This window comes from Polypterus senegalus, chromosome 4 (genome assembly GCF_016835505.1).
Source record: "Polypterus senegalus isolate Bchr_013 chromosome 4, ASM1683550v1, whole genome shotgun sequence".
Classification (NCBI taxonomy): domain Eukaryota; kingdom Metazoa; phylum Chordata; class Cladistia; order Polypteriformes; family Polypteridae; genus Polypterus; species Polypterus senegalus.
Window position 1 is genome coordinate 3,739,232 of NC_053157.1, and position 22,608 is coordinate 3,761,839.

Below are 22,608 nucleotides of genomic sequence, written 5' to 3' on the forward strand. Positions count from 1 at the left end.
TCTAGCGTCCACAGCAGATACACACACTGAATAAGAGATAAGCCTGATAAAGGACACGTTTATTTAACAATAAAAGATTCACAGCGGTATTTTCATAATATTTACCTTCCCGCTGTTATGGCCAAGTGAAACGCAACTCCTCACAAAATAGCAATTATTGAAACTAATCTGGAGCTGCTTCTGAAATTGTGTTCACCCTTCCAGTCTTCCATGTCGTCTTCCGCTGTACCGTGTCTCGCCTCCCTTCGTCAACCCACCCCTCACCTTCTGCGGGCATCTATTTACCTAATGCCCTGGGAGCCTCCACCTGCCATCTTGAACATCCCCAGGCTTGTAAAGTGTATCGTAAATGTTTCAGGGTTTCATGGAATGCAGAGCTCAGTGTACACGCGACACATTTTCGTTGTACATCACACATCCAGCCCCACCTATCTTCAGGATACTACAATGTTGTATGCATCCATGGCCACCTGTAAGCCAATACTGTGATACATTGCTTGCAATTCATCCATGCATGACCATCCACAATTGGAGCAACAGTCTTTATGTGGGTGCCATCAATCAGACCAACGACTCCAGGAAAACCAGCTTGCTTTAACATGACATCATGCAGAGTGGTGGGGAAATGCATAAATACACGTGTTACCTCGTGCATTGTAAGGGCGTTCAAAGTTAGGTGGAAAATCTGAGAAGAGGCTGGTTGTAACATCTCTCCAGTTCTGATGTCACTGCACTGGTTACCTGTGCCATTCAGAATTTACAAAGCCTTAAATAATCTACTCCATCCTATAATTTGGAATGTCTCTCACCTTACACTCCAAATCATAACCTCAGATCTTCAAATGAGTGTCTGCTTTGTGAACTTTAGCCCGGACACAGTCAGACATGGATACACAATGTCCCAAAACACACACGTTTATTAAAGTTTTCCACCACCACAATGTACACAGTGTACAAACCCCACAAATGCTCACTGTCCTTTCCCTCTCTTTTCTGTCCTCTTCTTCTGCCACCTCCACTCCTCTCCTCACAAGCTCTGGTCTTCTTCTTCCCAACTCTGGCTCCCCAAGTGGAGTGAGGCTGCTTCTTTTATACCTCACCCGGAAGTGCTCCAGGTGCTCCTCAATCAAGTTCTGGCAGCATTTACGGGTGTGGCGGAAGTCCTGCATGGGAATCCGGCTCCTTTTCTGGCAGGACTTCCGGGTGTGGCAGAAGTGCTGCAGACCACAGCTCTGGAACTGTCTGGATGCTCCCTGGTGGTGGCCACGGGCCCTCGCAGGGTGGCGCTTCTAAGCTCCAGTGCCATGGCCGTGATGTAAACCAGGGGGCTGCCCTCTCCTGTCCCGGAGGAGGTACTGCTGGTGATATGTCCACTCCCCTGGTCCTCTCCTCAAAAGGGCGTCCCGGTCCCCAGTCGTCTATCACAGCTTAGAATTCCAGGAGCTAAACTTAAAAGAAGTGGTGAGACTGCCTTCTGCTGTTATGCACCTAAAATCTGGAATACGAGTTTACCGATAGAAATTCGCCAGGCTGATACGGTAGATCACTTTAAAAAACGGATAAAAACCTTTAAGACCTTTAAAATGTATCATGTCATTACGTTGGGGAATATGCGACACTTGAATATAAAAGCACCACGAATGCATTTCTCTGACGGCATTTTGCTTCACCACATCGAACCACTCATCAAACATCGAAGCAGGCACCTCCATCCCGGAGGATCCTCAAAGCGGCTTTCTGTCACATGTCAACTCTGACGTCACATTCCGACTTTTATCACACTGTGCCCCCTGACTTTTTCTTGGTACTGCAAGTTGTGCACACATCGCGTTATTTTCTGAGGACGCGTCAAATGAACGCTGGGAACGTGTGGCAGCCATGACACTTGCGTGCACGCGTTCTGAACGTGAAGTATAAACCGGCCCTAAGAAAACAAAGCAGATAAATAACAAACGTAATAAATGACACAAAAAATGAACAGAATGGACATAAAACAAGGAATTGAACTCCAACCGTGGGGGAACCCTGGATGAAATATAACACATTGTTAACTTTGTTGCTGTCTTTTTTTTATTCTGTGCTCAGGTCAGCTTGTAAAATGCTTTGCATATTTTCCAAGCTGTTTAAAAACCATCCACAGACATATGGGAACAATTTCCTCTCCTATAGGGATATAAATACACAATTTTGCTCTTTAATTTTTGTACAATGTCTAGAGAAACAAAAATGCAGTCAAACAGAACGGGGGGTCAGCTGAGGTTACAAGTGTGAGCTGAGACTTTGCAGCCAGCATGTAATCCATCTGAGCTTAAGAAGAATGAGAGCGAGAAACTCATCTGCTTTGCATGCTGGTCAGCTGCTCTTCCATATAAGGACTTAGAGGATTTTGGGAGGCAAGAAAATGTCCGCCCATTCATCAACCTCCGAACCTGTTAATCCAGTTCAGGGTCAGGAACAGGGAAATTAGAGTCGTGCTGACAAGGCAGTGTGGTAGGGGATTCACCAGTTTGTTTCCAGTCTTTTATAGCCCCTCTCTCGGGCCTTTGGAGTGCTAAATAGTGAAGCTTGTTTCTTCAACCAGCATTTGGAATTGTGCAGGATACACATCATCCTTCAAGAGGTAAGCCAATCCGCTCAAGCAGAAGAAGATGGAAAATGTTGTTGAATGAATGCTGGGATTTGCTGAGTCGGCCCGAACTTCTGCTTCATCGGCCACAGTTTCACGTGTACCACGACAGGGGCTGCAATGCCCAATTGTGCCTTACGATTGCGGTGTCGTCTGACTGGAACAAATTCTGCAATGTCGGAAATTTCAGCCTAACAATGCAATTTTCTAAAGTCACTATAAAATTTCATTGAGCATCAATCGCAGTAATATGCACATTGGGTATTGTCACATTGGTATTTTCACATTTTTGATTTCAAAATTCTAATACATACCAACACACATATGACTAAACATCCATCCATCCAGTACCCAACCCGCTATATCCTAACTACAGGGTCACGGGGGTCCACTGGAGCCAATCCCAGCCAACACAGGGCACAAGTCAGGAAACAAACCCCGGGCAGGGCACACACACGCATACCCACACACCAAGCACACACTAGGGACAGTTTAGGATCGCCAATGCATGTCTTTGGACTGTGGGAGGAAACCCACGCAGACACGGGGAGAACATGCAAACTCCACACAGGGAGGACCTGGGAAAAGAACCCAGGTCTCCTAACTGTGAGGCAGCAGCACTATCCACTGTGCCACCATGCCGCCCTATGACTAAACAGTCAATGCCAAAAGCCTGTTAGGTAACCTTTAGAGGCAGTACACGGGAATAACACACACAACGGTAAATTACCCAGACTACGTACCTCTAACTATTTTTTTATTTTTTTCTCCAGCCTTTGGAGTTTTTTTTTGTTTTTTCTGTCCACCCTGGCCATCGGACCTTACTTATTCTATGTTAATTAATGTTGACTTATGCTTATTTCTTATTGTGTCTTCTATTTTTCTATTCATTTTGTAAAGCACTTTGAGCTACATTTTTTTGTATGAATATGTGCTATATAAATAAATGTTGATTGATTGATTGATAACTCTGTGTAAAGCAAACAGACTGTATGGTCCGCGGCTCAACCATTCACATGTCCTGTTGTTTTCTTGGTAGCTTCAGAGCGTGGCTCCTTCCCTTTGTGCCATTTTGAGATGCTTGTGGCCATCACATTTTTTTTAAACTAGGGGGCTCCGCCCTCTGCTTGCTTTGCTCGCCCACCGCCGGGTTTGGTTATTCGGATATACAATTTAAAGAGATTGTTATTTTCATGGGAATTTTTACCTACTCTTTCGATTCTATGTTGCATCGCTTCACCGTGATCATTAATATACACCTGACCGAACTGTGGTTTCTTGGAAAAGAAACTTGTCGTAGCTTTAATTGTTACGGGACCACAGATTCTCATAGCGTATGGTCCAATATTGTGTAAATCTACGTTTTGAGCATTGAATGATGCGAACACGAAAAGATTATTGTAGACTCGGATATTTTGCCTGTAGTGTTTATGGATTTCACTTTCACCAAACAAACAAATCTTTAAATTCTTCATTGGGAGGCAACACGAATTAGACGATCTACAAGTCTCCGACTTTAACTTTAAAGCCTTACAATATCTACATACTTCTGACATCTCTTATATATATTTCTCTTCTGGATCGTCCAGCTTCCTCTTCAAACCCGGTCCCCCCAACACGCAGCCCACACGGCATTTCTCGATTCCTATTCCTCCTCTTCCAAACCCTTCTCCACGCTGCCTGCGGCCTCCCATACACCCCCACGCCACTTTTCTCGATTTCCTATTCCTCCTTCGGACTACCGCGTTCCCCGCTCGACTCTCATGACCCCATTGGTGTCACGTCCCCGCCCTAAATCTAGCCTGACCACGTGACCTTTCACTTCGGCCATGTGCGCGCCTGGGAATCTTTTCCGTTGCCTGCTGCAGGAGGGTACTCTCCCGACCATTGGCATTGGTTTCGCTCCTTACTATTTTCGTTATACTGCGATGGTTGATTCCTAAGCCTTTGTTATAAAATGAATGACAGTATCTTCTCTGTTGACGGGTTTTTGTACAACGTCATCTCTATTCCGGGATCCGGCAACTGCCTGTTCCTTCCTATCAGTGGGTTATTTCTTGACACAAACGGTTGACGAGGGCAATGCACTCTCACTACGACATCGGGCAGTAGATTTCGTTGCATCACATTGGGACAGATTTGGAGACGTTCTTCCTGTTGTTCATTCGAGTTATCACAACAAGTCATGAGTACTATCAATACATGGCAACATCTGGACTTTATGGAGGTGAAGCTGAAATTCAAGTTCTTTCCGGGATTCTCCATGCTACCATCGTCATTTACTTCAAACACGACCCCAACATCCCGCCTTGCATTACGTTTGCAAAGATTTGCGTTCATCTACAACAACCAGTCTGCAGCCACGATCAGTTGTTCGTGGTTTTTTCAAGGGTCAGATCTTTCGACTCGTTATCTGTCGTCACCAGCAAAACACGATTCACAACTGCGTCTTTCAAGAAGTATTTCTTTCTTCTTGATTTCTGAATTCCTTTCTCACCGTTTTCCGTTCCTATTCTTACACCACCGTATGCTACGGCGGGCGTCAGCTAGTATCACTTATTTCCATATATTCTATCTCTTTTTTCTGTTCCGTTATTTCACTGAGTAATAATTTCCGTTTGTTTGTGCTAATGCGATCTTTACTTTCGTTGTTTTGATACTTTCAAATTTAAATACTTTCATAATCTGTAACTTGCTCTGCATGTGTATTGCGCCAACGTGTTTTTTGAGCCATTCGAATTCCACTACTGTCATAATCTCTAACCTGCTCGGCATGTGTATAACACCAACGTTTTTGAACATCTTTATGAAGTCTTTTATTTCTGACCCCGATTGGACCTACGAGCTTTTCAGTTCCTCTTGGTCTTGCCTGATTATTACTTTCCTTATTTTCAGAATTTGTACATAGCTGCTCTTTTTTCTTCGCTTAGTCGTTGACGTGCCATCTAGAACATATACAATGTTTAAGAGCTGGGAGCACATGAAGTGTGTCTGCCAAAAGCATTCCAACAACTGAGAGGTTAGATGTCCGTGATCTTATTTTAAATTGTTCGTAAGTAGAGTGTGAATTTCAAAAGTCACCGTCTCACAGCTGTTGCTTCCAAAGGTTGTAAAGTCTAGTCTTGCGGGGCGTCAAAGTGTCTTTCCGAGAAGATCATGTCTCGACCCAAGATTTATTTTATTATAATAGAGAGATGGGAAAAAAGGGCCATATAGGCTGAGCACCCACATCAGGGAATAAGTCACACACAAATGTATGAGGATGACGCTCCAGGCTCAAATAACAGTACCTCCTCGTTTTAACCCTGTAACTCCAAGAAGCCACCCATTGAGAGCCCCTAAGCCCCGTCCACTGCCATCAAAGCGCCACCTCTGGCCCCTCCTGGTCGGGACCATATAAATCTGAGTGCTCTTGGAAAATGGCATCTCATTCCAAGGATCAAAGACCTGCATGGCAGAACTAACGGACACTAACCCACTTTTAAAGAGTTGAAACTTTAGATGAGCAGCAAAAGCTATGGAGTCACTTGATAGCACCTGTTTGTATTATTTCTTTGTGCCACTGCACACTCATTTTTGTCCTAGTTTTTGGTTAATAAACGTGGCAGCCTGGTTGACACTCCAACTTTTCTTTGGGATTTCTTTGCCTCATTTGCCCTTCACACAGGTCAGTCAGACAGAATATGTTTGACAGGAAGCTCTGTCGTACAAAGCAAGCGGTCGCTAGACCCCGGTTTCTAAAAATCACAGTGTGTGCCTGGCATTACAGAGAATTCACAAAGTATTCAGACGCCTTCATTTTCTTTTTTACATTTTGCTAATCTGTAGCCTTATACTAAAAATCATATAATTCATTTTTTCCACACATCAAGTAACTCTCAATAACTCAAAGCGAAAATAGGATTTTAGACATTTGTCTCCACATTATTGTCTGCATTGTCTGTCTTCAGCAGTCTGGTCATGTAGGCTATATAATCTGTTGCATTTATAATTAGCCAATGAATATTCATTTCACAGCAGCTCGTACATTATTAATATTGGACCACAGCACGTCTTCTCCATCCTTTTTATCTCATTAAGACTACAAGAGAAATCACCAGTGTATTCAAATTGTGCGTTTGACCCCTAAGATAACACCCAGTGGTCTTTCTACCTTCCATCTCGTCTCTCTTTACATTCATAATCACTGGAACACAAGGCCTAACAAGGTCTCACTGCATACATGGCAAGAACTCAATGGTTCACACATACTGTATGTGTGTCACAGATACCTGAGCAAACGAGGGTGAGGAGAGTGCAGTCCACACAGTAAACCCACCTGAACATGGCCAGCCAGAAGCCCAGAACTCATGTGGAGGCTAGACACTCTCTTTTCTGACGTGTAATTCTGGGGTTCCCAACCTGGGATGCCTGCCTGGGATGGCATTTCAGGGGGTGCAAAAAAAATGGTGGCTGTGCCAATATTTGACAAAACTGAGAAAAGGAGGTGAACCTTTTCAGTTTAAGGAAATGGAGATTTATAACACACTGGTGAGGCCTCATCTGTAGCCCTGTGTGCAGCTTTGGTCTCCAAGTCGCAAAAAAAAAGACACAGCAGCACTGGAAAAAGTCCAAAGAAGAACGACTAGGCTGATTCCAGGACTACAGAGGATGAATTATGAGGAAAATTAAAAGAGCTGAACCTTTACAGTTTAAGCAAAAGAAGATGAAGAGGAGACCTGATTGAAGTGTTTAAAATCATGAAGGGAATTAGTACAGTGGATCAAGAAGCCAACTTTAAAATGAGTGCAACAAGAACACAGGAACACAGTAAACTAGTTGTAAACTAGGCAGGAAGTGTGGTGTAGTGGGTAGAGATTAGAAGGCTGGAGTTGAAGAGTCGCATAGTGTGGGGTCTCCTCAGTCTGTCAGTGCAGCAGGATGGTGACAGCAGTCTGTGGCTGAAGCTGCTCCTCTGTCTGGAGATGATCCTGTTCAGTGGATTCTCCATGATTGACAGGAGTCTGCTCAGTGCCCGTCGCTCTGCCACGGATGTCAGACTGTCCAGCTCCGTGCCTACAATAGAGCCTGCCTTCCTCACCAGTTTGTCCCTCTTCTTTATGCTGCCTCCCCAGCACACCACCACGTAGAAGAGGGCGCTCGCCACAACCGTCTGGTAGAACACCTCAGTGTCTTATTGCAGATGTTGAACGACGCCAGTCTTCTAAGGACGTATAGTCGGCTCTGTCCTCTCTTGCACAGAGCATCAGTATTGGCAGTCCAGTCCAGTTTATCATCCAGCTGCACTCCCAGGTATTTATAGGTCTGCACCCTCTGCACAGTCACTTCTGATGATCATGGGGTCCATGAGGGGTCTGGTCCTCCTAAAATCCACCACCAGCTCCTTGGTTTTGCTGGTGTTCAGTTGTAGGTGGTTTGAGTCGCACCATTTAACAAAGTCCTTGATTAGGTTCCTATACTCCTTCTGATGCAGCCCACCATAGCAGTGTCGTCAGTGAACTTTTGCACGTGGCAGGACTCCGAGTTGTATTGGAAGTCCGATGTATTTCGGCTGAACAGGACCGGAGAAATTTCAGTCTCCTGCGGCGCTCCTGTGCTGTTGACCACAATGTCATTCCTGAGACGCACATACTGAGGTCTGTCTGTAAGATAGTCCACGATCCATGCCACCAGGTGTGAATCTACTCCCATCTCAGTCAGCTTGTCCCTAAGGAGCAGAGGTTGGATGGTGTTGAAGGCGCTAGAAAGTCCAGAAGCATAATTCTTACAGCACCATTGCCTCTGTCCAGGTGGGAGAGGGATCGGTGTAGCATATAGATGATGGCATCCTCCGCTATCACCTTCTCTTGGTATGCGAACTGCAGAGGGTCGAGGGCGTGGCGGACCTGTGGCCTGAGGTGGTGAAGCAGCAGCCGCTCCATGGTCTTCATCACAATATTTTTTAATGTATTAAACAGGACACACAGGGGCATAGCCAGGAATAGATTTTAGGGAGGGCCTTTGTAAAAATGGGTGTTCTAGTTTATCTAGGATATATATGGACACTTTTCCAAAAAATACATCCATTTACACTGTGGTAAATTCACATAACTGAATTATTAGGACCACGCAATACTTGAGAAAAAATTATCAAGGCAATCAAACGTTGCTCTGCCATGGCAGGGACACACACACAAAATTAGTCCCTACCTGTCCTGAATTCAATCCATTTGAATTGTTCACAACATTTTGAAGAGAAACATCAAACCTTTTCCATTAACATACTGTAGTTGTCGGAAATGACTGCAGATTTGAGTGGCTGGTTCGTCACTGGCTGACAAATCTTTTGGTGGTTCTGTCACAGCATACTGTACTTGTATTTTGGGCGTTCTAAAGCCATAGCGTGTTTTCAGATGAAGATGCGCTTGAATATAGCGGAGTGGTGGCTCTAAACTAAGGATCTGCGCTGGTATCCCGAAGGTTGCCGGTTCGAATTCCCGTCACTGCCAAAAGAGATCCTACTCTGCTGGGCCCTTAACATGCAATTGCTCCAGGGGTGCTGTACAATAGCTGATCCTGCACTCTGACCCCAAGGGGTATGCGAAAACTGACAAATTTCTAATACGAGAAATTGTATAAGGCGAAATAAAGAACAAAAAAAAATGTTTGCTCCAGTCATTTTCTCAGTGGCACACTGTTGCATATTGTGTGTCTCATTTGTGCCCGGGCCTTCCTCTTCATCTAAACGAAGCTTTTTGAAAAATCTTGATATTTCCATTTGTTTAATCATGTCAGAAATAATCCCTCAAAATAAGAAACTGCCTCTTGCAACTTAAGGCTCTGTTAACTGTCTAATGACTACTACCAATCAGGTTACACATACGCCATAACACTGCCCCATTTATTCATTTATTGGAAATTCAGTAAACCAATGGGAAACATGCCACTTTAAAATCGAAAGAAGGATAAAATAACAAACACCCAATCAATTACAAAATGTCATGAACTGATAGGCCGGGCCTATGGCCAATCAGAGTGGGCCTTGACCTAGTCAGGCCCACCCATTCCATACTCCACCGAATACACTTTATTTACGAAAATGAACGTGTTAACCTTCCCAGGCCTAATTATTATACATTAACTTGGTATGGGTGAGAGTGGGTGTGTGGTACCCCATGCAGCAACCTTAAAATAGAAGGAAAAAAAGGAACTATGGGAAATGAACTGGCGAACATAAATACAGTAAAAGTGCTACTTACCGACATGGCAGAATTCGCACAACGTCGTTTGGTTTGTAGCCTTCAATGCACACTGCGCAGTTATCAAATTCTGGCTCTGTTTCCTGGAGGGGAAAGAAAAAAGTCAAAATATGGCTTCTTGTCCAATTATTTTACCATCGCTGTACACTTTATTGAAATGTAGCCAGCAGTGAAGACTGATGATTTTCACGACATCATTGTGGTGTCTGCGCTCGTATAAATAACCAGCTTATATATTATTACTTATCATTATCACTACGCTCCAGTGCTTTGTTTCCTTTTTTGGTGACCAAAGTTTAAATAACATTAATAAAAAATAGAAATTATGACACCAACAGATTTCTCAAAAAAGAAACAGTTACAAGTACATAAGGTGGTAATAACAGTAAAAATATAACCAAACCCCAAACACACAAACTTTGGCCTATGTGACCACTAGGGGGCACCCTAAACAGCAGTCACAACTTCACCGACTTGACCACAGGTTCAGATAACAATTGTTTAATGTTCATAAATACCTTTTAAAGGTAAATATTACAACACAAGTTAAACACAACTGACGCTGATTACTCTTTTACACTCCATCTATACCCTCCCAGCAAGCGTTGTCCACCTCCTCCCGACTCCGATTCCCTGATGAAGATCAGGTGGCTTCTTTTATGTTGAGTACTTCCGGTGCCATAATGCTGCACTTTGGAAGCACTTCTGGGTTAAGTTGAAGACCCCCAAGGTAGGGACATCGCATTCACTGCAGCTTCCACTGGTAACCCCCAGGACCCCAACAAGGCTAACCGTTTGGACTACAACTCCCAGCATGCCCTGCGGGTGTACTAATGGGAACTCTGCCAGAGGAATGCTGCAACCCAAAATAAATAACCTCGGGAAGCAGATGCCCTCTTGCCTTTCAACTATGGCTTCCCAACTTGGAAAGATATCAGGGGTGGTAGAATTACAGCGTAGCCACTGTATGTCGATTGCTTAAATAACCCACGAGACTCATAGCAAACCATATGTAGCCCTCTCCCATTTTCTACAATGGTGAGTTTCAAATGAACCAATAGGAAACTATGACATAAACAATATTTCAATAAACTTAATAAACTCATCAGCTGCCACTCGACTTTACCTCCACCTTTCCTTTCGATCTTTCTCTCCTCCCTTTTCCCACAGGTTTCTTTTACACCTCGTGGACGCAGGTGTTCTGCCCGATGACCCACAGAATGTCAATGGAGAACAGCTGAGCTGATTGTGCCCACACGCAACATTCAGTCAGCTTAGATAGATAGATAGATAGATAGATAGATAGATAGATAGATAGATAGATAGATAGATAGATAGATAGATAGATAGATAGATAGATATGAGAAATGAACTATGAGATAGATAGATAGATAGATAGATAGATAGATAGATAGATAGATAGATAGATAGATAGATAGATAGATAGATAGATAGATATGAGAAATGCACTATGAGATAGATAGATAGATAGATAGATAGATAGATAGATAGATAGATAGATAGATAGATAGATAGATAGATAGATAGATAGATAGATAGATAGATAGATACTTTATTAATCCCAAGGGGAAATTCTTGCCTCCCCACTGAACACCCTGAGGCCACACAGCGTCACAACGGAGCATTTATGGAGCCCCAAGTCTGAGTCGAGCTGCACTGATTTTATATACAAAACTTGCACAGCCGCAGACCCCCTAATGCGCTTTACCACAGCATTATGAAGGGGACAGGTAGTATATCAGTTATGGTGGCCTATAATTTTATCCTCATCCTCTTTTCTGCATATAGCGAGCTCCAAGGTCAGTCCTATAATCTAGCTGTTATATAATAATTTGAAAAAACACTCAGAAATCCACATCTCCTGAATCTGAAACAGCAGAATTCCACTCTGTATAAAACGTGCATTCTCCAGATTTGCCCATCGTGGCACTCGCATCTCTTCACTTGACCCCTGGCTGCCCTGCTCAGTGTCTCCTCAACACAAACGAGAACCATAGAGTCTCATTGTGTTTAGTCACCTGTCTTTGCCGATTTATATTTCCGTCCATCTATTCCCTCCTGAAACGGCTTCGGCTCTCGCCCATCAATCATTATTGAACAGGGTCAGGACAGTAGTCATTAGGTGAAACAGCCTGGCCTGAAGAGTGATTAACCGCTGATGTGAAAATGGCAGACTGCAATTACAGCCATCCTGTGCGCATCACGACGACAGAACGGTGCCACTCATCACAATTAGTTTAATTTGAACACGCCATCCATTAGGAAAGGAAGCAAATTACACATTTAGGGAAGAACAATGGCATAAACACCCCAGTCAGCAGATATTTAGGACAGCACAATGGTGCAGACCCTTAAGAGTCCTGGATTTGCTGTCTGTTTGGAGTTAGGATGTTCTCCCTGCATCAGTTTAAGTTTAGCTCTCATGTCCCCCCCAAAATACATGCAAAGAACGTTAACTGCACATTCTGAATCAGCCACTGTGTGACAAAGAACGCTGTACTGGTCATGTGTAAATAACACATTATATAAATACTAGCCACGATACCTGCTATCATATTGTTTGCTATTTCTTGCCCTACGTGTACCTTCAGCGCTTTTCCTGTGTATTTGCGTATGTGAATGTCTCTTAACAGGCTCTCCCTCTCTCAAACGCATTCCCGTTAAGCCTGCTTCTCAGACGCCTTTCTCACCTCCTGTCCGGTTTCATATTTGCCGTCTTCGAAGGCGAGACTTTCAGCAGGCCTCATACAACATTACTCCTCCTCGTGTGTCTCACATTTGCACTTTCTCTTTTGTCGAGTCAGCGAAGCCAAATCGACCAATCACACCAAAGTCAAACTGACCAATCAGATTGCGCTGGAGGACTGGACACACAGACCTTAGTGTTTTTTTTATATAGTAGGTTCATCCAATACATAAACCCCACTTAAACATGTCACTATTATACAAACACCACAAATGTGTGCACTCACAATTCTAGTTCTGGTATTGTAGTGTTCAAAAGTGTGATTTAATTAATGCTTATTGTTTTCTTTCTGTTATTTAGTGCTGAGCTACAATGTCTCGTCACATGTGCTTCTTGTTTATACCATTCCTGCCTTTGTTGGTATGTTTGAATCGACAGCCATGCCACCTTCCACATACATCAGATACAGGGGTCCACATTAGAGCCACTAGTGTCTGCTTTGTTTTGTGCAGGCATTAAAGTTCAAAGAAGTATCGCCCCGCCATGAGTTTAAAGATTGGGAGAAGTGAAGATTTTAGAAAATGACGACAGACAGACAGACGGAAGTGAAACTCAGGACATGCTTCTTGGCTTACTTTTGAAGGCCTCGCCCCCATTTTCTTCATGTCTGTGACTCCCAATCACATACTTAAGAAACTTTTCATTTAATTATTTTTGTAACCATCGTAATTTTAAAGATTTTTTTTTTCCATGGTCAATAAGGCTATGTTCACACTACTACGTTTTTAAAAATGCAGACATTAAGCCCACGTTTTTGCCTACGAAAATGTAGACTTTTGAAAAGCACCAGCTTGGCGTTGCAATGTGAACGGGTTGAAAGTGTAGACTTCTTATAAAATGAAATAAAAAAAACACATACTCTAATTGTCCTCTGATTTCTTTGTGTTTATTACACAGTTTTGTTCGTTTTAATGGGGACGGAGATGCTTTCGTAAATACGGTGAAAACACTACAGTGGACGGAGATCGTATTCATTTAAAAACACCATTAGCAAATAAAAACATAGCCTAAAACTTTTGCTTAGTACTATATGATAACACGGCAAAGTGCTATATAATAGAACATCACAGCTTTAGACTTCATTGCTGATTCATCTATTGAATTTTAATTAAATATTTGTAATCAATACGTGATCATTTTTACAATTTAATATAATCATACACTTAAATGAAGTTGTAACAATGGGTTAGTAAAAGCATAAGGAAAAGGGTTAAATAAACGCGGATTAAAGCTTGAGCGCAGGGTTAAAATGAAGTAGATGAGTAATGAACACCCCCTTAAAAAGCGAGAACAAACCAGTGAGAAAGCCCAAACATCCCCTAATTATGAAACGGTGATAAGATCAATGACGACTGCAATGCGGTGTTCACTGGATGTTCAAACTGTTCTTTATTCAGACTCCAGTTTATCCAAAATGCTGCTGCAAGAATTATTATAAGAACAAGAAAATATGAACACATAACTCCAGTTCTTGAATCCTTACAGTGGCTCCCAGTTAAGTTTAGGGCAGATTTCAAAATCCTCCTTTTAACATATAAAGCATTAAATGGCCGAGGTCTGGCTTACTTGTCTGAACTTATCATGACTTACAAACCTGAGCGCACATTAAGATCTCAAGATGCCGGTCTGCTTAGGATTCCAAGATTAGTAAAATAACAGTGGGAGGTCGAGCTTTTAGTTACAGGACCCCCTAAACTGTGGAGTGGTCTGTCTGCTACTATAAGAGATGCCCCTTCAGTCTCAGCTTTTAAAGACTCACGACTTCAGTTTAGGTCACCCTGACTAGAGCTGCTGATTAACTGTGCAGACTGCATCTCTGTTGTCAGTCATCAGCACTAAAACAGAAGTAACATGATCGTTATAATTTAATACTAACCCTCACCTATTCTGTTTCTCTTCTCGGTACTCAAATGTGCCACTTGGTGCCCACGGCCCACCTGCCAAGTTGTTTTGCCTGCCTAAGGTAAAGTCAGCCCTGATGGAGGATCGCAGGAATCGTGGGAAAGAGGGGTCCCTTCATCAGATTAGCGCTGTCTCAGCTGTGGAATGGCCAAATGGGGGAGGCAGCTTGATGAATGGGGTCTCCAGGACTCTAAACAAATCCAAATCATATTATGGGATATCACCTACTGTTAAATTCTGCTCCGTACTTCTAAAATTCTTATTTTATACTGTATTGAGGATTTGTTCTGTTCTGTGTTAAAATGAAGTAGATGAGTAATGAGCACCCCCTTAAAAAACGAGAACAAACCAGTGAGAAAGCCCAACCATCCCCTAATTATGAAACGGTGATAAGGTCAATGGGAAAACCCGTAGGACACCCTGATTAACAAAGCAATGTTTAGAATAAAAGAAGAATTGACATGAATATGAAGTTATGGATGGCTGTAGTCGACTAGCTAAAACGACAGAATTCTGCACATTAAGAGTCAGATGATGTGATGTATTAGATAAAGGTAACAGAAAAGTATAAAAGGGAACGAATCTCTCTATTATAAAAAAATTCTTGCAAGGAGACGAGACGTGATTTTCTCAAAAAGACACTTGTACGTCCCGCTAGACGAGTCCACGCCGGGGGCAGGAAATAAAGGACAAAAAGTAGATGACAAAGTAGAATGTCGTAAAGAATTCAAAAATGTTGCCGCGGTACACATGCAGAGCAGGTTAGAGATAATGGAAGTACGAAAATTCAAAAGTCTCAAAAACAAGGATAGAAAAAATCTCATTAGCACAAACAAACGGAAATTATTACTCGGTGAAATAATGGAACGGTGAAAAGAGATCGAATATGATGTTTGGATTTAAATTTTAGGTCAGAGACTTGTACATCATCTAATTCGTGTTGCCGGCGAGAATTAAAAGATTCCAAAAACGTTGGCACGGTATGAAGTTCCCCGAGACAGAGACTTGTAACATGAGATTCTTTCAAGTCATGTCCTACTTACAACTATTTTCAAACAAGACCACCGTCATCTAACCTCTCAGTCGTGTGAATGCTTTTGTCAGACACACTTCCTACGCTCTCAGCTCTTATACATTTTATAACGGCAATAATTTTATACGTTCTAGATGACACGTCAACGACTAAGCGAAGAAGAAAGAGCATGGACAAACAATTGACAAAGTCGCTGTATTGACTGGAGAGAAGAAACAATATTCACTCATGGGCAGTTATACGTTGCGTTGTCACGATGTAAGTCCAAACACGGAATCAAAATTCAATGCGATCTTGAAGAGAAGTTAATTCCAAATATTGTTTTTACAAAAGTTTCAAAGTAAAATGTGAAAATAATGCATATGTAACAATTCCCATGAAAATAACAATCTCTTTAAATTGTATATCCGGTTAACCAAACCCGGGGTTGGGCGAGCGAAGTGAGCAGGGGGCGGAGCACCCTAGTTGTATTAATGATTGCTCACTCCATGGACTGAGACATTTGTGCATATCTATTTGCAAATAAAGAACCATTCTGCATTTTTATCTGATCTCCGAGAAAAACGAAGGGAAATTTTTTTTTTTTTCAACAACACATCCCGATACCCCAACAAGACACCACACCACTGACGTCTCCCGTTTCCCCCCCACACACACTCACCTTGTCTCCCTTCCTTATTGTACGGACTTGAAGTTTGCTGATGGCTTTTTTGGCTGCGTCTCCAAGACGTCTCTGGGAAAACATGAACTGCTGTTAATGAAAAATAGAAGAAGAGCTCACATTACACAGACAAATGGCTTAAACAGCAGGATACTGGGGAAATGAGCAAAACCGAAGTAAAGTCCACTTTATTTTGCATTATTTTAGCCAAAAGATGTGGTTGGGATGTAATGAGTATAGAACTGGATATCTGACATGTGAATTATGCAACTCGAGTGAACCGATTATTCATTTTCTGAGAAATTAATTCCTGCATTTATTTTCTAGTAGGATTGACGACTGCAATGCGGTGTTCACTGGATGTTCAAACTGTTCTTTATTCAGCCTCCAGTTAATCCAAAATGTTGCTGCAAGAATTATTACAAGAACAAGAAAATACGAACACATAACCCCAGTTCTTAAATCCTTACACTGGCTCCCGGTTAAGTTTAGAGCAGATTTCAAAATCCTTCTTTTAACATAGAAAGCCTTAAATGGCCGAGGTCTGGCTTACTTGTCTGAACTTATCATGACTTACAAACCAGAGTGCACATTAAGATCTCAAGATGCTGGTCTGCTTAGGAGTCCAAGAATTAATAAAATAACAGTGGGAGGTCAAGCTTTTAGTTACAAGGCCCCTAAACTGTCGAGTGGTCTGCCTGCTACTATAAGAGATGCCCCTTCAGTCTCAGCTTTTAAAGACTCACGACTTCAGTTTAGGTCACCCTGACTAGAGCTGCTGATCAACTGTACAGATTGCATCTCTCTTGTCAGTCATCAGCACTAAAACAGACAGGCCCGTCACGACAAGGCAGGCAAACCAAGCAATTGCTTGGGGCCCCAAGACAACGACTGGTTAAGAATAAAATGCAGCGACAAACTGTGTGAGCGCCCCATTGATAGTGAATGCAGTAAAGTGCAATGACACTGTTATCGAGATCCCCCTCAAGGGGGCCCCCTCGCTGACAGCAGCCAGCCAACCACGCCGATCTCTGCTGCCGGCAAAATACAAAACTTCCTCGGCAGTCATGAAGCGGAATTATGCTTCAGGAAGCCAAAAAAGAAAGAAGAGAAAGGGAGAGGAGGATAAGAAAAAACAAGACAGTGGTAAGTGATAAATTACACACATCAAATAGCTCTACTTGTCTTGTACAAATGGTGCAATTTTGCAGCAGGTAGGCTAGCAGAAATATGTACATGTATCACGTTTTGATGAAAGTGGCATAGCATGCTATACTAACTATTCCACTGTGATAATCTATTTAGGAAAACCACACAATAAATTCTGTGCATCAAACATTAGCTTGGGATGTTTTTAAGCATTGGTAGTCGACTCACAGCACTACTAATAATTAGTAAACATTTAATTATAATTTCATTGTTTGTTAACAGTAAAAAGTTTATTTATATAGCACATTTCATACACAATGGCAATTCAAAGTGCTTTACATAGAAGAAATTAAAATAATAAAAAGAAATAGGCCTCTGGTGAGAGGAGCTTTTCAGCTTTGAAGCTGATAAAAAATTACATGAGGTCCACGGTGGGCCAAGAAAGGCTCACAGGACTGGCACTTATGTCAACTGAGCGGGATGTTCGCCAGTCTTTGGACATGGAGGACACTGTGATTGCCTTTGCAGAAAACAAGGCTCGCAAACAGCAGTTTTAGATAATTTGCACATGTTTGAGAGCACTGAAAATGTTAATGCGAGTATGTGTGTGTGTGTGTTTTTAAGTATGTTGGATTTAGTTATTGTGCACTTTTTTAATGTATATTTGATTTTATGGTACAGTGGTGTTTTTTGCAAATGTTCAATTGTTGAAAATGTTCAAATTTTATGCCCTTTATATGCAACAGCAGTATTTGCACTGTAAACCTTTTTTATTTATATAAAGTGTGAGTGAATTTAAACTGTATGGCTATGCTGTGGTTCCTTTGCGTGCGTGCGGGGGGCCTCCATGTCCATTTTGCTTGGGGCCCCCAAATTCCTTCAAACGGCCCTGAAAACAGAAGTAACATGATCGTTATAATTTAATACTAACCCTCACCTATTCTGTTTCTCTTCTCGGTACTCAGATGTGGCACTTGGTGCCCACGGCCCACCTGCCAAGTTGTTTTGCCTGCCTATGGTAAAGTCATCTCTGATGGAGGATCGCAGGAATCGTGGGAAAGAGGGGTCCTTTCATCAGATTAGCGCTGTCTCAGCTGTGGAATGGCCAAATGGGGGAGGCAGCTTGATGAATGTGGTCTCCAGGACTCTAAAGAAATCCAAATCATATTATGGGATGTCATCTACTGTTAAATTCTGCTCCGTACTTCTAAAATTCTTATTTTATACTGTATTGAGGATTTGTTCTGTTCTGTATATTGTATTGTATTGTATTGTATTGACCCCCTTTTTCTTTTTGACACCCACTGCATGCCCAGCCTACCTGGAAAGGGGTCTCTCTTTTAACTCCTTTTCCAGAGGTTTCTTCTATTTTTTCCCTACAAGTGTTTTTTTTTTTTGAGTTTTTTCTTGTCTTCTTAAAGAGTCAAGGCTGGGGGGCTGTCAAGAGGCAGGGCCTGTTAAAACCCATTGCAGCACGTCTTGTGTGATTTTGGGTTATATAAAAATAAATTGTACTGTATTGTATTGTATTGCATTTATTTTAATGGACGTTTAGATATTGCTTGCTGTTTGCTCAGCATTGATCCCAACAAAAGCTTATTATGTCTGGAACTTTATCCGGTTTCCATAAAGACATGAGATCAAATATTTTTCGAATTGACCAATAGAAACTACACTGGGTAAGACAATAAAAGTATTAGTTTTAGGTGGAGTATTCCATTAATTATGATGAACACATACATGAGAATTTCCCCTTGGGATTAATAAAGTATCTATCTATGAAATTTCATCTGCCACAAGTCTGCCCAAGCCTCTATTGTGTCCAACTCCCTCTATAATCAGGGATGGCTGCCCCAAGCTAAAGTGAAAATGTCGCAGCCACATCACGCAGTTGATACACACATAATGGTAGATCGCAGAACGGTGGAGTGTAGTAATCCACTTTGTGATGGGTGTTATATTACAGACTGGGAAGGGGTGTGATTTCAATGTGTGGTCACTTGATCATTCAATTCACAGGGGGTGCGGATGCTCGATCGTTTAATCGAACTCGGGGGAATCTCCCTTGGTGTTTTGGGCATGTAGATGATCGATCGTCTCATCGTGTGATTTTGGTGTGCAGACAATTGAACGGCTTAACAACGTCCTCCTTAGTGACTTTGGCATACATGGACCCAGTTAACTGAAAAAAATGTGCTCTTAGGGTGCCCATCACAAACTTTGCCAACCTAAATGACCTTTTAGTTTGGTGGAGCCAGCCTAGTCTATAATGATTCAGCGATTCCACCGAGTTTGGTAGCATCTGAAAACTTAACCAGCTTGATATTTAAATTCTTATTAAGACTCTTTATGAATATCACCAATGAATTAAGGGTTTTAAAACATGTTTTTTCAGATAATGTAAGTATAGAAACAGAGATGCACATTTTTTCCCAGTGGTTTTCAGTCTCAGATTTCAATTACATAACCTTAGCGAGTAGACAGTAGCAGGACATCCACTTTGTGTAGTCCGACATCCTCAGCAACTCACCCTGCCATAATCTGACAGCTCTGTCTAGAGGCGGGCTCTGTGTACATGAGAGCCGACAACCAATGAGCACACACCTTGAAGTACAATGCGTATAATGCAGTGTGACGGATGGCCGGGACGCCCCTGCAGCCTATGTACCAGGGAAGCAAGCATGGAAAACACAACATCTCCCCCTGGACACTAGATGACAGCCTCCCTGGGTTGCAGCGGTGCCTCTGACTCCCCCGGGGCTTTATGGGGGTTGGAGTTTTGTGTAGCCCTGTTGGGTTCCACAGGCGCCGCCAGAGGGTGCTGCAGCAGAAGCTGCTGGACCCTTCTGGGCACTAGTTTCGCCACACCCCGGAATTGCAGCCGGATGTTGGCAATCAAGCACCTGGAGCTCTTCTGGGTGCCCAATAAAAGGGGCCAGCAACCACCACTCAGCGGCAGAGGTGAGTTGTAACAAGTTACATTTACTCTGTTACATTAACTTTTTTTAAAAAATTGTACTTCTAAGAGTAGTTTTACTGCACTATACTGTTTACTTTTACTTGAGTACATTTGTGAAGAAGAAACGCTGCTCCTACTCCGCTACAGTGCATCCAGAAAGTATTCACAGCGCTTCATCACGTTTTACACATTTTGTTCTGTTACAGCCTTATTCCAAAATGGATTCAATTCATTTTTTTCCTCACAATTCTACACACAACACCCCATAATGACAACATTAAAAAAGTTTACTTGACGTTTTTGCAAATTTATTAAAAATAAAAAAACTGAGAAATCCCATGTCCATAAGTATTCACAGCCTTTGCTCAATACTTTGTCGATGCACCTTTGGCAGCAATTCCAGCCTCAAGTCTTTTTAAATATGATGCCACAAGCTTGGCACACCTATCCTTGGCCAGTGTCACCCATTCCTCTTTGCAGCAAGCTCTCAAGCTCCATCAGGTTGGATGTGAAGCGTCGGTGCACAGCCATTTTAAGATCTCCAGAGATGTTCAATCGGATTCAAGTCTGGGCCACTCAAGGACATTCCCAGAGTTGTCCTGAAGCCACTCCTTTGATATCTTGGCTGTGTCCTTAGGGTCGTTGTCCTGCTGAAAGATGAACCGTCGCCCCAGTCTGAGGTCAAGAGCGCTCTGGAGCAGGTTGTCATCCAGGATGTCTCTGTACATTGCTGCAGTCATCTTTCCCTTTATCCTGACTAGTCTCCCAGTTCCTGATGCTGCCACCACCATGCTTCACTGTAGGGATGGTATTGGCCTGGTGATGAGCGGTGCCTGGTTTCCTCCAAACGTGACGCCTGGCATTCACACCAAAGAGTTCAATCTTTGTCTCATCAGACCAGATGTTTTGTTTCTCATAGTCTGAGAGTCCTTCAGGTGCCTTCTGGCAAACTCCAGGCGGGCTGCCATGTGCCTTTTACTAAGGAGTGGCTTCCGTCTGGCCACTCTACCATACAGGCCTGTTTGGTGGATTGCTGCAGAGATGGTTGTCCTTCTGGAAGGTTCTCTTCTCTCCACAGAGGACCTCTGACAGAGTGACCATCGGGTTCTTGGTCACCTCCCTGACTAAGGCACTTCTCCCCCGATCGCTCAGTTTAGATGGCCGGCCAGCTCTAGGAAGAGTCCTGGTGGTTTCGAACTTCTTCCACTTACGGATGATGGAGGCCACTGTGCTCACTGGGACCTTCAAAGCAGCAGACATTTTTCTGTAACCTTCCCCAGATTTGTGCCTCGAGACAATCCTGTCTCGGAGGTCTACAGACAATTCCTTTGACTTCATGCTTGGTTTGTGCTCTGACATGAACTGTCAACTGTGGGACCTTCTATAGACAGGTGTGTGCCTTTCTAAATCAGGTCCAGTCAACTGAATTGACCACAGGTGGACTCCAATGAAGCTGCAGAAACATCTCAAGGATGATCAGGGGAAACAGGAGGCACCTGAGCTCAATTTGGAGCTTCATGGCAAAGGCTGTGAATACTTATGCTACATGTGCTTTCTCAGTTTTTTTATTTTTAATAAATTTGCAAAAACCTCAAGTAAACTTTTTTCACGTTGCCATTATGGGGTGTTGTGTGTAGAATTGTAAGGAAAAAAAAGAATTTAATCCATTTTGGAATAAGGCTGTAACATAACAAAATGTGGACAAAGTGACGCGCTGTGAATACTTTCCGCATACACTGTACATTGGGCAGCACTCGACTCGTTACTTTTTTCCACTTATACAATAAACTATATTTTTGCAAGAGAGAAGTTGGCAGTGGATCTACTGCATGACCGTTTCACCAATCAGACGTAGCCATGCAGTCACATGACCACACACAAACTTCCTGCGTCTTGCAGCCTGTGAGAGACTTTTTAGTCGTGCGGGGCTCCTGTTCACTGCTAAACGGTCACAGCTTCACTGCAAGAACCAGATCGTCGTTCCAATGCCTGCCTTTCATGTCTTTTCTCCTTTTCTTTGATTCCCCCTTCTTTTTAGTGCTGACATGTATATATACACTCCTGTCCCCGTGGGCCTTAATCACACGCCGCAGAAAGCCAATAAATCAATTGAGAACGATCGGACCCGTATGCGCAGGTGCGATTCGCTCCAACTACCTCATTAACTCCCTGCGGTCGTGCAATTGCGCCCCCGGAGAGCGACACGGCTTTATAGATTTGAAACTGGAATTTCTTTTTTTTTTTATGAAGCCATGGACTCGCTACACCACAAA

General features: G+C 42.8%; 1 protein-coding gene across 2 annotated transcripts in view; it reads right to left on the reverse strand.

Moving 5' to 3' along the window:
- The window catches only part of rnf150a (ring finger protein 150a), a 149,664-nt gene that overhangs the window by 19,233 nt on the left and 107,823 nt on the right, over positions 1-22,608 (reverse strand). The window contains exons 3-4 of one of the 2 annotated variants that reach the window (XM_039750180.1): positions 16,228-16,317; positions 9,865-9,947 (exon numbers count right to left, since the gene is read on the reverse strand). In XM_039750180.1, coding sequence (XP_039606114.1) covers positions 9,865-9,947; positions 16,228-16,317 — 173 coding nt within the window. The remainder of the gene's footprint in view (positions 1-9,864; positions 9,948-16,227; positions 16,318-22,608) is intronic. The other variant, XM_039750181.1, reaches the window with a different exon arrangement.